This window comes from Xyrauchen texanus, chromosome 45, assembly GCF_025860055.1.
Source record: "Xyrauchen texanus isolate HMW12.3.18 chromosome 45, RBS_HiC_50CHRs, whole genome shotgun sequence".
Lineage (NCBI taxonomy): Eukaryota > Metazoa > Chordata > Actinopteri > Cypriniformes > Catostomidae > Xyrauchen > Xyrauchen texanus.
The window spans coordinates 28,288,471-28,305,559 of NC_068320.1; the positions used below are offsets into that span (position 1 = coordinate 28,288,471).

The 17,089-nt window shown below is 36.4% G+C and overlaps 1 protein-coding gene across 1 annotated transcript in view; it reads left to right on the plus strand.

Moving 5' to 3' along the window:
• The first annotated feature begins 4,817 nt into the window (after positions 1-4,817).
• LOC127637519 (uncharacterized) overlaps positions 4,818-17,089 on the plus strand; it is a 42,195-nt gene continuing 29,923 nt past the window's right edge. The window contains exons 1-10 of the mRNA XM_052118606.1: positions 4,818-5,150; positions 9,150-9,285; positions 11,024-11,363; positions 11,433-11,483; positions 11,618-11,744; positions 11,925-12,090; positions 13,644-13,764; positions 16,532-16,628; positions 16,697-16,772; positions 16,845-16,975. Of these exons, the coding sequence (XP_051974566.1) occupies positions 4,891-5,150; positions 9,150-9,285; positions 11,024-11,363; positions 11,433-11,483; positions 11,618-11,744; positions 11,925-12,090; positions 13,644-13,764; positions 16,532-16,628; positions 16,697-16,772; positions 16,845-16,975 (1,505 nt within the window). The 5' untranslated portion in view covers positions 4,818-4,890. The remainder of the gene's footprint in view (positions 5,151-9,149; positions 9,286-11,023; positions 11,364-11,432; positions 11,484-11,617; positions 11,745-11,924; positions 12,091-13,643; positions 13,765-16,531; positions 16,629-16,696; positions 16,773-16,844; positions 16,976-17,089) is intronic.

Below are 17,089 nucleotides of genomic sequence, written 5' to 3' on the forward strand. Positions count from 1 at the left end.
TCATATTGAGCATTCAGAATGTTTTTGTGCACTCAAAATTTCATATTGAGCATGCAAAATAACTTTTTGTGCATTATAAATGTCATATTGAGCATTCAGAATGTTTTGTGCACTCAAAATATAATATTACAAATGCAAAATAACTTTTTGTGCATTATAAATGTCATATTGAGCATTCAGAATGTTTTTGTGCGCTCAAAATATAATATTACAAATGCAAAATAACTTTTTGTGCATTATAAATGTCATATTGAGCATTCAGAATGTTTTTGTGCGCTCAAAATATAATATTACAAATGCAAAATAACTTTTTGTGCATTAAAAATGTCATATTGAGCATTCAGAATGTTTTTGTGCACTCAAAATTTCATATTGAGCATGCAAAATAACTTTTTGTGCATTATAAATGTCATATTGAGCATTCAGAATGTTTTTGTGCGCTCAAAATATAATATTACAAATGCAAAATAACTTTTTGTGCATTATAAATGTCATATTGAGCATGCAGAATGTTTTTGTGTGCTCAAAATATAATATTACAAATGCAAAATAACTTTTTGTGCATTAAAAAGTCATATTGAGCATGCAGAATGTTTTTGTGCGCTCAAAATATAATATTACAAATACAAAATAACTTTTTGTGCATTAAAAATGTCATATTGAGCATTCAGAATGTTTTTGTGCACTCAAAATTTCATATTGAGCATGCAAAATAACTTTTTGTGCATTATAAATGTCATATTGAGCATTCAGAATGTTTTTGTGCGCTCAAAATATAATATTACAAATGCAAAATAACTTTTTGTGCATTAAAAATGTCATATTGAGCATTCAGAATGTTTTTGTGCGCTCAAAATATAATATTACAAATGCAAAATAACTTTTTGTGCATTATAAATGTCATATTGAGCATTCAGAATGTTTTTGTGCGCTCAAAATATAATATTACAAATGCAAAATAACTTTTTGTGCATTAAAAATGTCATATTGAGCATTCAGAATGTTTTTGTGCACTCAAAATTTCATATTGAGCATGCAGAATGTTTTTGTGTGCTCAAAATATAATATTACAAATGCAAAATAACTTTTTGTGCATTAAAAATGTCATATTGAGCATGCAGAATGTTTTTGTGCACTCAAAATTTCATATTGAGCATGCAAAATAACTTTTTGTGCATTAAAAATGTCATATTGAGCATTCAGAATGTTTTTGTGCGCTCAAAATATAATATTACAAATGCAAAATAACTTTTTGTGCATTAAAAATGTCATATTGAGCATTCAGAATGTTTTTGTGCACTCAAAATTTCATACTGAGCATGCAAAATAACTTTTTGTGCATTATAAATGTCATATTGAGCATTCAGAATGTTTTTGTGCACTCAAAATTTCATATTGAGCATGCAGAATGTTTTTGTGCGCTCAAAATTTCATATTGAGCATGCAGAATGTTTTTGTGCGCTCAAAATTTAATATTGAGCATGCAAAATAACTTTTTGTGCATTAAAAATGTCATATTGAGCATTCAGAATGTTTTTGTGCACTCAAAATTTCATATTGAGCATGCAGAATGTTTTTGTGCACTCAAAATTTCATATTGAGCATGCAAAATGTTTTTGTGCACTCAAAATTTCATATTGAGCATGCAAAATAACTTTTTGTGCATTAAAAATGTCATATTGAGCGTTCAGAATGTTTTTGTGCACTCAAAATTTCATATTGAGCATGCAAAATGTTTTTGTGCACTCAAAATTTCATATTGAGCATGCAAAATAACTTTTTGTGCATTAAAAATTTCATATTGAGCATTCAGAATGTTTTTGTGCACTCAAAATTTCATATTGAGCATGCAGAATGTTTTTGTGCACTCAAAATTTCATATTGAGCATGCAAAATGTTTTTGTGCACTCAAAATTTCATATTGAGCATGCAAAATAACTTTTTGTGCACTCAAAATTTCATATTGAGCATTCAGAATGTTTTTGTGCGCTCAAAATTTCATATTGAGCATGCAGAATGTTTTTGTGCACTCAAAATTTCATATTGAGCATGCAGAATGTTTTTGTGCACTCAAAATTTCATATTGAGCATGCAAAATGTTTTTGTGCACTCAAAATTTCATATTGAGCATGCAGAATGTTTTTGTGCACTCAAAATTTCATATTGAGCATGCAAAATAACTTTTTGTGCATTAAAAATGTCATATTGAGCATTCAGAATGTTTTTGTGCGCTCAAAATTTCATATTGAGCATGCAAAATAACTTTTTGTGCATTATAAATGTCATATTGAGCATTCAGAATGTTTTTGTGCACTCAAAATTTCATATTGAGCATGCAAAATAACTTTTTGTGCATTATAAATGTCATATTGAGCATTCAGAATGTTTTTGTGCGCTCAAAATATAATATTACAAATGCAAAATAACTTTTTGTGTATTATAAATGTCATATTGAGCATGCAGAATGTTTTTGTGCACTCAAAATTTCATATTGAGCATGCAAAATAACTTTTTGTGCATTATAAATGTCATATTGAGCATTCAGAATGTTTTTGTGCGCTCAAAATATAATATTACAAATGCAAAATAACTTTTTGTGTATTAAAAATTTCATATTGAGCATTCAGAATGTTTTTGTGCACTCAAAATTTCATATTGAGCATGCAAAATAACTTTTTGTGTATTATAAATGTCATATTGAGCATTCAGAATGTTTTTGTGCACTCAAAATTTCATATTGAGCATGCAAAATAACTTTTTGTGTATTATAAATGTCATATTGAGCATTCAGAATGTTTTTGTGCGCTCAAAATATAATATTACAAATGCAAAATAACTTTTTGTGTATTAAAAATTTCATATTGAGCATGCAGAATGTTTTTGTGCACTCAAAATTTCATATTGAGCATGCAAAATAACTTTTTGTGTATTATAAATGTCATATTGAGCATTCAGAATGTTTTTGTGCACTCAAAATTTCATATTGAGCATGCAGAATGTTTTTGTGCACTCAAAATTTCATATTGAGCATGCAAAATAACTTTTTGTGCATTATAAATGTCATATTGAGCATTCAGAATGTTTTGTGCACTCAAAATTTCATATTGAGCATTCAGAATGTTTTTGTGCGCTCAAAATATAATATTACAAATGCAAAATAACTTTTTGTGCATTATAAATGTCATATTGAGCATTCAGAATGTTTTTGTGCGCTCAAAATATAATATTACAAATGCAAAATAACTTTTTGTGTATTAAAAATGTCATATTGAGCATGCAGAATGTTTTTGTGCATTATAAATGTCATATTGAGCATTCAGAATGTTTTTGTGTGCTCAAAATATAATATTACAAATGCAAAATAACTTTTTGTGCATTATAAATGTCATATTGAGCATTCAGAATGTTTTTGTGTGCTCAAAATATAATATTACAAATGCAAAATAACTTTTTGTGTATTAAAAATGTCATATTGAGCATTCAGAATGTTTTTGTGCATTATAAATGTCATATTGAGCATTCAGAATGTTTTTGTGTGCTCAAAATATAATATTACAAATGCAAAATAACTTTTTGTGCATTATAAATGTCATATTGAGCATGCAGAATGTTTTTGTGCACTCAAAATTTCATATTGAGCATGCAGAATGTTTTTGTGCACTCAAAATTTCATATTGAGCATTCAGAATGTTTTTGTGTGCTCAAAATATAATATTACAAATGCAAAATAACTTTTTGTGCATTATAAATGTCATATTGAGCATTCAGAATGTTTTTGTGCGCTCAAAATATAATATTACAAATGCAAAATAACTTTTTGTGCATTATAAATGTCATATTGAGCATTCAGAATGTTTTTGTGCGCTCAAAATATAATATTACAAATGCAAAATAACTTTTTGTGTATTAAAAATGTCATATTGAGCATTCAGAATGTTTTTGTGCACTCAAAATTTCATATTGAGCATGCAGAATGTTTTTGTGCATTATAAATGTCATATTGAGCATTCAGAATGTTTTTGTGCGCTCAAAATATAATATTACAAATGCAAAATAACTTTTTGTGCATTATAAATGTCATATTGAGCATGCAGAATGTTTTTGTGCACTCAAAATTTCATATTGAGCATGCAAAATAACTTTTTGTGTATTATAAATGTCATATTGAGCATGCAGAATGTTTTTGTGCACTCAAAATTTCATATTGAGCATGCAGAATGTTTTTGTGCATTATAAATGTCATATTGAGCATTCAGAATGTTTTTGTGTGCTCAAAATATAATATTACAAATGCAAAATAACTTTTTGTGCATTATAAATGTCATATTGAGCATTCAGAATGTTTTTGTGTGCTCAAAATATAATATTACAAATGCAAAATAACTTTTTGTGTATTAAAAATGTCATATTGAGCATTCAGAATGTTTTTGTGCATTATAAATGTCATATTGAGCATTCAGAATGTTTTTGTGTGCTCAAAATATAATATTACAAATGCAAAATAACTTTTTGTGCATTATAAATGTCATTTTGAGCATGCAGAATGTTTTTGTGCACTCAAAATTTCATATTGAGCATGCAGAATGTTTTTGTGCACTCAAAATTTCATATTGAGCATTCAGAATGTTTTTGTGTGCTCAAAATATAATATTACAAATGCAAAATAACTTTTTGTGCATTATAAATGTCATTTTGAGCATTCAGAATGTTTTTGTGCGCTCAATTGCGTGATTGCAGAATTGTGGCACATATATACCTCCATAGTTTTCAAAGTAAAGCCCCTCCTTCAGCTTTAAGTTTCGTTTTCCTTTCCTCGCGTCTGTGTCCTTTTTTACCTCCCAATGAATCATCCGGAACCGACCTGAACTCCACTACACTGATTCCAGCAAAATGACCGAATCATCGATTATTAAAGCGATTTGTGCGCATAATGGATCAATGAGTTATAATGATCTGATATCAATATTCAGTGCCTTTGATGAAGTCATTGACAGAAGTGAATCTTGTGCTGTTGTGTTCGTGAACGGACAGAAGAAAGTGATCGTTAGAACTAAAGTTCGGCTGTGTAGAGTCCAAAACTGTCCCGGATGCGCGAATTTACACCTGTGCAAATTTTACCTGTTCGGTTCTTGTCGGTTCGACACAGGAAGGTGAGTCTGTTTACAGTCGAGACAAATAAACACTTTTATACATACAGTCTGCAAATACATATATTAACAACATTTTACATTAAGCGCTCAGTTAGTTACTCTGAAATATGGATATTGTTTGGCAAATGTATCATTAATATTATGCAGTGACGGGTCACGTGCTCAATGGCAGTACTGTTGATGATTGAGGCCACCATTGCAAAATTACGTAATAGGTCTATTTATTTTCAGCCTTTTAAATTAATATTTATTAAATATTTAAAAATCACTTCAACCGTCCTTCAACGTGACAATAATGGATAACAGTTCATTATAAATATTTTAAATATACATCATAAATATACAGTCTCAAATGAACATGATAATTAACCCTTAACTGCACTGTGTGTGTTACGAATGGAGGCAGCGAAGCAGACGAGGATATGCGGATCCAATCGCAGTTCAACTTTATTAAGTAAACAAACAGGCAAAACACGGGAACAAAGGAAAAACCCTCAATGGGGAAATAAAACATAAAACACGGGCCGGGGAGAAAAAAAAAACACACACACACACACACACACACACACACACACACACACACACACACACACACACACACACACACACACACACACACACACACACACACACACACCAGGCTAACAACAACATTCAACGAACGACAAGGAGTGAACAAAAAGCAGGGCTTAAATACACAGTGAGTGATGACAGAATGAGACACAGGTGAAAACAATGAACAAAATGGCAGTGATGATGGCAGGTGGATTCTGGGAAGTGTAGTTCTAAACAATGACAAGTGAGACAGTGGCGCTAAACAAGGGACAAAAGTGAAAACTAAGGAATGCAAAGGTGACAAAAATGGCAGACAGAGGGCAACAGTGAAACAAGACAAGGAATTCCTAACAGTGTGCTTCACCACTCATGATCACAGACTCTCTATCACAAACAGATCTACAACATGCCAAGATAGTTCATATAATAGACAATTATAACAGAATATATTCTGATATATTTTTATATTTTATTTTTCATATATGAAAGAGACGATGCAACACATATAGAACAAATTCATTATATCCACACTGAAATTTCACAAGTCTCTCAAACACATATTGAGCTACACAAATCACATTAACTACACATGATCTACACATGATCTACACATGATCTACACATAAACTACACATACTCTACCCATACTCTACACATACTCTACACATACTCTACACATACTCTACACATACTCTACACATAATCTACACATACTCTACACATAATCTACACATGATCTACACATAAACTACACATACTCTACACATAATCTACACATACTCTACACATACTCTACACATAATCTACACATGATCTACACATAAACTACACATACTCTACACATACTCTACACATAATCTACACATACTCTACACATGATCTACACATAAACTACACATACTCTACCCATAGTCTACACTTGATCTACACATAATCTACACATAAACTACACATACTCTACCCATACTCTACACATAATCTACCCATACTCTACACATGATCTACACATACTCTACACATAATCTACACATGATCTACACATGATCTACACATACTCTATCCATACTCTACACATAATCTACACATACTCTACACATGATCTACACATAAACTACACATGATCTACACATGATCTACACATGATCTACACATAAACTACCCATACTCTACCCATACTCTACACATAATCTACACATACTCTACACATACTCTACACATACTCTACACATAATCTACACATACTCTACACATAATCTACACATGATCTACACATAAACTACACATGATCTACACATGATCTACACATGATCTACACATAAACTACCCATACTCTACCCATACTCTACACATAATCTACACATACTCTACACATACTCTACACATACTCTACACATAATCTACACATACTCTACACATAATCTACACATGATCTACACATAAACTACACATACTCTACACATACTCTACACATAATCTACACATACTCTACACATGATCTACACATAAACTACACATACTCTACCCATACTCTACACATGATCTACACATAATCTACACATAAACTACACATACTCTACCCATACTCTACACATAATCTACCCATACTCTACACATGATCTACACATAATCTACACATACTCTACACATAATCTACACATGATCTACACACGATCTACACATACTCTATCCATACACTACACATAATCTACACATACTCTACACATAAACTACACATACTCTACCCATACTCTACACATGATCTACACATAATGTACACATAAACTACACATACTCTACCCATACTCTACACATAATCTACCCATACTCTACACATAATCTACACGTACTCTACACATAATCTACACATGATCTACTCATAAACTACACATGATCTACACATGATCTACACATGATCTACACACAATCTACACATGATCTACACATACTCTACACACGATCTACACATACTCTACACATGATCTACACATAATCTACACATAAACTACACATACTCTACACATAATCTACCCATACTCTACACATAATCTACACGTACTCTACACATAATCTACACATGATCTACACATGATCTACACACAATCTACACATGATCTACACATACTCTACACACGATCTACACATGATCTACACATGATCTATACATACTCTACACACGATCTACACATGATCTACACATACTCTACACACAATCTACACATGATCTACACATGATCTACACATACTCTACACACAATCTACACATGATCTACACATGATCTATACATACTCTACACACGATCTACACATGATCTACACATACTCTACACACAATCTACACATGATCTACACATACTCTACACAAAATCTACACATGATCTACACATGATCTACACATGATCTACACATACTCTACACACGATCTACACATACTCTACACATACTCTACACATGATCTACACATACTCTACACATGATGTACACATACTCTACACATGACCTACACATACTCTACACATGACCTACACATGACCTACACATACTCTACACATACTCTACACATGACCTACACATGATCTACACATGATCTACACATGATCTACACATACTCTACACACGATCTACACATACTCTACACATGATCTACAGATACTCTACACATGATCTACACATACTCTACACATACTCTACACATGATCTACACATACTCTACACATGATGTACACATACTCTACACATGACCTACACATACTCTACACATGACCTACACATGACCTACACATACTCTACACATACTCTACACATGACCTACACATGATCTACACATGACCTACACATACTCTACACATACTCTACACACATGTATTTTCTCAAGCACTTATTGAGTTTAAATAGACGCACAATTGACATAATTTCAGTAGTTCACCCAAATGACAATAATAATGTTACACTTGCTATAGTTTACTTCATGTTGTTTCTTCATTAAATATGAATGTCAAATATGAATCAAGTCAATCAGTGAAACATCAGCGCCACCTTGAGTAAGAAATAACATGTATGTCATGTATGTGCACACGCATGAGAGACTGATTATTCTCCAGTGTCACACAGAAAATCAACATGATACAGTATTTATTTGCATGAATATAGTTCTCATTTGTCTTGTAATAAACACAGAAATAGATGTGATAGTAAACTTATATAGATATGACATCATCATAAAAATAGAATTTAATGACCCTAAACACTTTTGGTAATTAAGCAGTTATAAAAAATAGTTCTTGCAATTTTGCCTTTTTGTTTGTTTAGTTTTTATGTTACAGTATTCAGAAAGGTTGAGGAGTACTAAAGAGGTGTGGGCATAACCCCTTACATTAAAGTAATGCAGAGAACAGCTCAAATACTCACTACTGTAGCTGTTCCTAAACTGAATGTTTTTCCCCACAGGCGCCGCTGTCGTTTCAGTCATGATTTGATGTTGGGTCAGAACGCTTTCGTTCTATCAGCTCATAATCTGGACACACTGGACACAAGAGAACTCTGTGTACTGTTACTACAGAATGACCACACGCTCCTACCAGCGGTATGTTTCTACGGATTATATTTCAGTTGCAGCTCTGAAGGTGTTTTTGAAGATTTCCTGCTTCACTGGTAAACCCAAAATTAAAGGCTTATAACTCGACATAAAAAAAACAAGGAGGGTCGAGTGTTTGGTATCAGTGTAAAGAAAATGTTACACAAAAGATTAATGATATAGATTATGAGACATTCTGAGACTGTCAGACTAAGAAACTGCTGAAACAAATCACTAACTGATTTGACATGATATATCTCTGGGTGTAAATAAAGTTGCTCTGAAAAACTGCTTTTGTTTTGTTCCCAATCATGTCGACTGTATCTGAGAGAAATGTTTGTGTTGATTCGACAAATCAATCAAATGTTGCAACATTACAAATATAATGTATCATAGTGTCCAAAAACATCTCCAAACAAATAAAAGATAATAATTGTACATAAGAACTAATTACACATGCAAACACAACAATGACTAAAGGTTTGCATAGCATGCAGACATGATTTTAGTCATGAGATTTCACAGAATGAGTTTCATTCTGTGTCATTTGAGTCATCATTGAGTCTGTGTCGTGTATTTGGCGCCATCTCCTGGTGGTCATATGTAACATTGTGCTTCATGTGGATTATCTAATGATCTATACATCTGATTATCTTGTGTGTGGACTCCATTGAAAGATAATCACAGACTCTAAATAATGATGTGTGATAGTTTATGTTACGTTTATTTTATGTGAAGTTATAAGCAAAAATGCGTCATATAAGAAACACCAACATAATAGTCAAAGACATATATTTAGCTGTTACTCGCTATATTTTTATGTGTGAGTAAACAAATAATCTGGTTGTATTTTACTCTTTAAGATCTTTCCAACAACATATGACACATGAATATTTGATCAGTTTGATGTTTTTACTGGTTGCAATAATATGTGCAGTGCAAAAAAATTTTATTTTGTATAAATGATCAAAATGTAACACTTCTGATTTGTCTGTAAATGTCAAAGCACTTGTTCAGTTTTGGTCAAGACTAGTTATTAATATTTTGATGATTGTTTTGTTTTCTCACGTGCGCTTACAAGCTTAAAGGGTTAATATGCACCTTTATATTTATATATAATTACATAACCTGTAAATATATATATATTTATTTGTTGTAATTTAGTACACTTTAAAGGCAAGTAGTCAGATGGGAAAGTTATCACACGGGCTATATCTCAGTATCTAGAAGTTTTAAGTCTAAAGTCTCATTACACAAATGTTGTTTTCTCTAGCAGTGCTCATTTACTGTATGTTGATTTCAAACAACACGTCTAAAGGTGCTGTACGTGATTTTAGCCGTTCTACTTCCATGAGACTGAGCCGTTGGGATTAGCCACGCCCCCCTTTCTCTAAAACACGCCCTCTGAAGATACAAACAAGCTTTATTGAGACTGAGATCGTGCAGAAACGGTTGTCAATAACAACAGCAGCACAACAGCGCCCTCTACTGGCAACTGTTATGAACAGCATGGCATAAAAACGGTGTTAAGCCTAAATAATTCACTGCAGCTACAATACTATGAGAACGAGCGACATGATTGATAGGTCGAAAGCGTCTGAGACCGCAGACACATTTTTGTTTGCGAGGCCGGTGAGAAATCTCATATTTTTAAGAATCACTTACAGCACCTTTAAAGGGCTCAGACACATGTAAGGAAGCAGTAGTCGTGATTGTACTAATTGTAATTGTACTTATTGTCTGTCAGGTGTGTCATTCGTATAATAACGGCACGGGACAGTACGGCCGCTGTGAGGACGGAGAGAACTGTCGGAGACTTCACATCTGTGAGAAATACCTGTGCGGGCCGTGTGAATGTCCCCGAGCTCACGATTTCTATGAGCCTCATCCACTGAAGACCCTGCAGGACAGAGGAGTGCCCACCGAACTCATGTTCCTCATGAAGGAGATCTACTCAAATATTCAAGCCATGAAGCAGCCGACCAAAAACAGAGCAGCTGGACAGAACCCCAGAAGAGGTCCGAACACACAGAACCGAAGGCCCTCAACTGCTCCTACGGCGGGCCAGCCGTCTCGGACACCCACAGGTAACACGTCTTACCCCCTTAAACTGTGTTGAGTGAGAATGAGGATGACATGTCTGTCTGTTTCCTCAGAGAAAACTGAGATCTGCATGTATTACATCAAAGGATTCTGCAAGCATGGAGGTAAGAGCTCATCAAAGCCAAACTAATCTCTAATATAGTTCTGTTTTCTGAGACCAAACATGACTGAGACTCTTAATCTCCCAGTGTTTAACATCCGGTTGCATGGTTGAATTTATGGCACTCTTGTTTTCTAGACTTGTGTAGGAAAGAGCATTGCAGCGTGCCGTATAAATGGGAAGTTAAGGAAGGATGTGAATGGAAAGGTCTTCCTGACAATGAGGCGATCGAGGCAGATTACTGTAATCCGGCAAAAACATGCAGGTGAAACATTCACTCCGGGAAAGCCACGACTGCTCAGAATAAAGATGATTATCCGTTAAGTGCGCGGGTGTTTCGCCAAACATTAACACATACAAATAGAAAATGCTTGTGGTTTGGAAACGTCTCGTGTGAGTTTGGTGATCTCACGTCTCGTGTCTTGATTGTTTCTGTCTATCAAAGCTCTGGAGTCAACCCGGTTTATTTTGATATGATGACTCGAGGCCCTCACAGTGTGCGCCGCTTGTCCACTGTCCCATCAGTGATTCAGCCCACCTTCATTCTGACCACTGAGTGGATCTGGTACTGGGAGAACGAGTTTGGAAACTGGATCCAGTATGCATCAGCTGTAAGCGATCGCCATCCGTTATATTTGTTTTTATATGTGTGTTTTTAATGGTCAGTGTTGAATCTTACATTTGTACACTGATTATGTCTAATAAGCCAGCAAGTGTGTGGTGGAGGAAACGCATTAATGGTTTTCCTTTATCGATAAACGTTCAATAACTGCTTAAACCCAATCTGGAACACCCAATTCCCAATGCGCTCCAAGTCCTCGTGGTGGCGTAGTTACTCGCCTCAATCTGGGTGGCGGATGACGAATCTCAGTTGCCTCCGCGTCTGAGACCGTCAATCCACGCATCTTATCACGTGACTTGTTGAGCGCGTTACCATGGTGACGTAGCGCATGTGGAGGCTTCACGCTATTCTCCGCGGCATTCACGCACAACTCACCACATGCCCCACCGAGAGCGAAAACCACATTATAGCGACCACAAGGAGGTTACCCCATGTGACTCTACCCTCCCTAGCAACCGCGCCAATTTGGTTGCTAAGGAGACCTAACTGGAGTCACTCAGCACACCCTGCATTCAAACTCATGACTCCAGGTGTGATAGTCAGCGTCAATACTCGCTGAGATACCCAGACCCCTAAAATAACTGCAGTCTTATCACAACATATGTTGTTGGAAAGATCTTAAAGAGTAAAATACAACCAGATTATTTGTTTTACTCACAGATAAAAATGTAGCGAGTAACAGCTAAATATATGTCTTTGACTATTATGTTGGTGTTGCTTATATGCCACGTTATCACTTATAACTTGACTAAAAATAAACGGAATATAATAATATCACATAGAGTCATTAGAGTCTGTGATTATCTTTCAGACGAGTCCACACACAAGATAATCAGATGTATAGATCATTAGATAATCCACATGAAGCACAATGTTACATATGACCACCAGGAGATGGCGCCAAATACACGACACAGACTCAATGATGACTCAAATGACACAGAATGAAACTCATTCTGTGAAATCTCATGACTAAAATCATGTCTGCATGCTATGCAAACCTTTAGTCATTGTTGTGTTTGCATGTGTAATTAGTTCTTATGTACAATTATTATCTTTTATTTGTTTGGAGATGTTTTTGGACACTATGATCAATTATATTTGTAATGTTGTAACTTTTGATCACTTTGGTGTATAAATACAAACATTTGGAACATTTACTCACAGAGAAATACTGTATAATGTCGAATAAGTAATTTTTTGACAATTGTTGACGTATTGGTGTGCATACAAACTGGCTTAATGTTTACTTTAATGCTTAATGATGTTGGAAAAGTTTGAAACTATGTCACTTTTGTTAATTATCTGACTGATATATCGATCACTAATGTAAAATTTTTTTGCATTGTATGTGAACGCACCATAAGACTCCAGGTGCACTGATAGTGGCCGAGGTTGGTACTGCATGCTAATTGTTAGCCAGCTAGCAAAAAAATAAATACATTAAAAAATCTCACGCGTTGCCTATTGAGAAGATAAAATCGTTTATATTTTTGGTCCACAAGAGGTTTACTAATCATATACTGTATTATTATTTACCAGGAAGCGAGTCACGGGTTATCCTCCATCACTAGTGACGACTTCGAGCAGAAATATCAGTCTGACGCCAGCGCTGTGGTGGAGTTCACCGCCGGATCACAGACGTATGAGCTCAGCCTCACAGGTATCGTTTTAAAACATTGTTTACTTGAAACATAATCCTCCTATTATTAAAAGAATGTTCCGGTGTCAATACAAATATCAAGGATTTATTAATAATAAAATTAATTAAAAACATTACAAAACTTATATGAAAGTTGCATTTTCTGAAGAATAGTCACCAGGACAGTTTAAGTTTAACTTGTTATTCACAAATAAATCTTCCCCTTCACTGTAGCTCTCAAATATTCATTTTTGAATATTCGTGAACTGAACTGAATTAGGGCTGCCGATCGATTAAAATTAGTAATCAAATTAATTGCTTGGTGTGCGAAGTCAATCACAATTAATCGCATGCATACATATTTGCTGAGAACGCCCCTCAAATAACAACAATTCAATATATAATGATTAAATAAATATAAATAGTTATATTTAAATAATTATACATAAAATATATATATTTTAAAATATAATTGTAAAGGGATCAATGGAAAGGAGGAGGCGAGAACCGGCTTTTCAATATAAATAATAAGTTTAATGATAAACTTAAATGAAGACACAAACACACATGACGGACATGTCCGCTAACGATCTCTCTCTCCCGCACGGCCCTCTGCAGTTAGCCCTTAAACCTCACGGAGGCATAATTAGCCTAATACGAGACCGGGTGTGTAGGATCACGACCCGGCCCCGCCCTCCGCCCTGCCACATTCCTCCCTCGTTCTCCCCCGGCCTGACGTACATCCCCCCCCCCCTCTTTCCCTGGGGGAGGGCGCGCCTTTCACGCTGACTGCCGGCAGGTCGTCCCCATCTACCTGGATGAGGGAGGGGACAAGGGGAGGGAAACAGAAATGATTAAAATGGGAGGGTACTCCTGTAACAGTGTAGTACCCCCCCAAAAAACTGTAAAATTTAAAAGAGGGTAAAGGCCAACGCAGAGCGACAGTGAGAGAGAGAGGAGAGAGAGATGAAAAAAAAAACTCACTCGCCAGTTCTCCGATACGCCGCAGCTTGTTCCTCGGCCACTCCTCCACCCTTTATCGGACAACAGCCGCGCCTCTCCGGGCGGATCCGAGGCAGTCCACCAGCCCCTGGCGGACGGAACACCCCGCCGCCTTCTCGGGGGCTAGAAGGGGTCTCCCCCGCCCCTGGCAGCGGTTCTCTCGCTCCAGGCGGTCGGCAGTGAGCCCCTCCCCGCTCGCGGTTGGCGGTCTTAAACCCCGCCGCGTTTCAGCGGCCGGTAGGCGACTCCTCCGCCCCTGGCAGCGGTTCTCTCGCTCCAGGCGGTCGGCTAGAGGCCCCTCCTCCCCTCGCGGTCGGCGGCCATCGTCCTCGCTCAGGTGGCTGGGCTCCTCGTCCCCCGGCAGATGGCCGCGGCTGCTCCGTTGGGGTGGACGGTAGTGGCGAGAACTTTACTACGGCGTATCCCTCCTCCTTCCCGGGCTTCGGCACCAATGTAAAGGGATCAATGGAAAGGAGGAGGTGAGAACCGGCTTTTCAATATAAATAATAGGTTTAATGATAAACTTAAAAGAAGACACAAACACACATGACGGACATGTCCGCTAACGATCTCTCTCTCCCGCATGATCCTCCGCAGTCAGCCTTTAAACCTCACGGAGGCATAATTAGCCTAATACGGGACCGGGTGTGTAGGATCACGACCCGGCCCCGCCCTCCACCCTGCCACAATAATAATACAGCATGGAAGCCCAGAATTGCTAATTGTTTTAGGAGTCTTAGTGAGTTTGTCCTACAAAAAAAAATAAAAGATTGTGAAAAAAAATTTAATAAAATTGTTAACTTGTTAATAATAATAATAATAAAAAACTGTTCTCTTTAAAAAAAAAATCTAAAAAAATATTTTGTCTTCTCAATGGGCAATGCGTGAGATTTTTTAATGTATTTATTTTTTGCTAGCTGGCTAACAATTAGCATGCAGTACCAACCTCGGCCACCAGGTGCCACTATCAGTACGCCTGGCGTCTTATGGTGCGTTCACATACAACGCAAAGAAAATGTTTGCGCACCATAAGACTCCAGGCGCATTGATAGTGGCCGAGGTTGGTACTGCATGCTAATTGTTAGCCAGCTAGCAAAAAATAAATAAATTAAAAAAAATCTCACGCGTTGCCTATTGAGAAGGAAAAGGACAGGAGGCGGGGCTTCTACGACTTGGTTCATAGTAAAGTTCAACCAATAGCTGGAATCGAGTAGACGCGCATATTTCCAGAACTTACCAGATAGTCCAACTTCCTCCAAGCGATGTCTTTTATCGTCCGGTCTCTGTACATGTATGACGTGGTGTCGTACATGTATGACGTTGTGTCGTACACACCGCTACAACAATTTCATCCATTTCTCCAGATTTCTTCTGCTTCTACGTCAGTACGTCAGCGCTCGAGTTGAAAAATATAAACTCACTAAGACTATAACGTGTTCGAGTCGCGCCTTTCACTTAATTCGGTTTTTAGTTCTTGGTGTCAAGTTTGTGCTCCATCAAGCTGTTTGTACACAAGAACATGTTCATCTTGTGTCTGCTCTGCTGTCAGTAAGTGAGGTTTGTTCTCTGGATGAGCTGCTCGTTGCCTATACAGCGAGTTTCACTTACTGCCCCCTGGTGGAAACAAGTGCAACTACAAGCATCAATTGCATATGAGTATTGCGTGAATATTACAGTCCAGGGACATGATTAATTGTGTTAATTGTGTTGTTAAATGTCGACATCTGAATATGAAGATTCAATCACACAAGGTGTTTTGCAACATCTAATGTTTATTGCTCTTCAGATATGATCCAGACAAACAAACAATACGGAACCAAAAGGCTCGTCAGACGGCGTCCCAAATTTGTGTCGGCAGCTGAAGCACAAACGATCAAGACAACGTAAGTGAACACGTCATGTTTACGTCTTGTGACGAAAGACCGTGTTTGACTCTCGGTTTGTGTTTCAGCAAAAGGGCTCCGAGCACCTTTAAAGCTCTGCCGGCGCACTGGAATAAAGCCGTGACTCCGGACACGGGATACAAGGTGCTCTTCAGACTTCCCAATATGAGTGTTTATAAAGATAACACATTGCTTACAGTGCACTGTTTCATACAGAGAGTGTCGCTGCAGACTTCAGACGGTGGATACAGTGCAATCAAACGGCTCTTCACGAGCACCATGAGAGGCTTCGACATTGTGCGGATTGAGAGAATCCAGAACAAAGCATTATGGGAAGTGTTTCAGTGGTGAGTCACCCTATCTATCGCTCTGTCTATCACTCTATTGCTCTATTTATCACTCTGTCTATCACTCTATCTATCACTCTATCGCTCTATCTATCTATCTATCTATCTATCTAT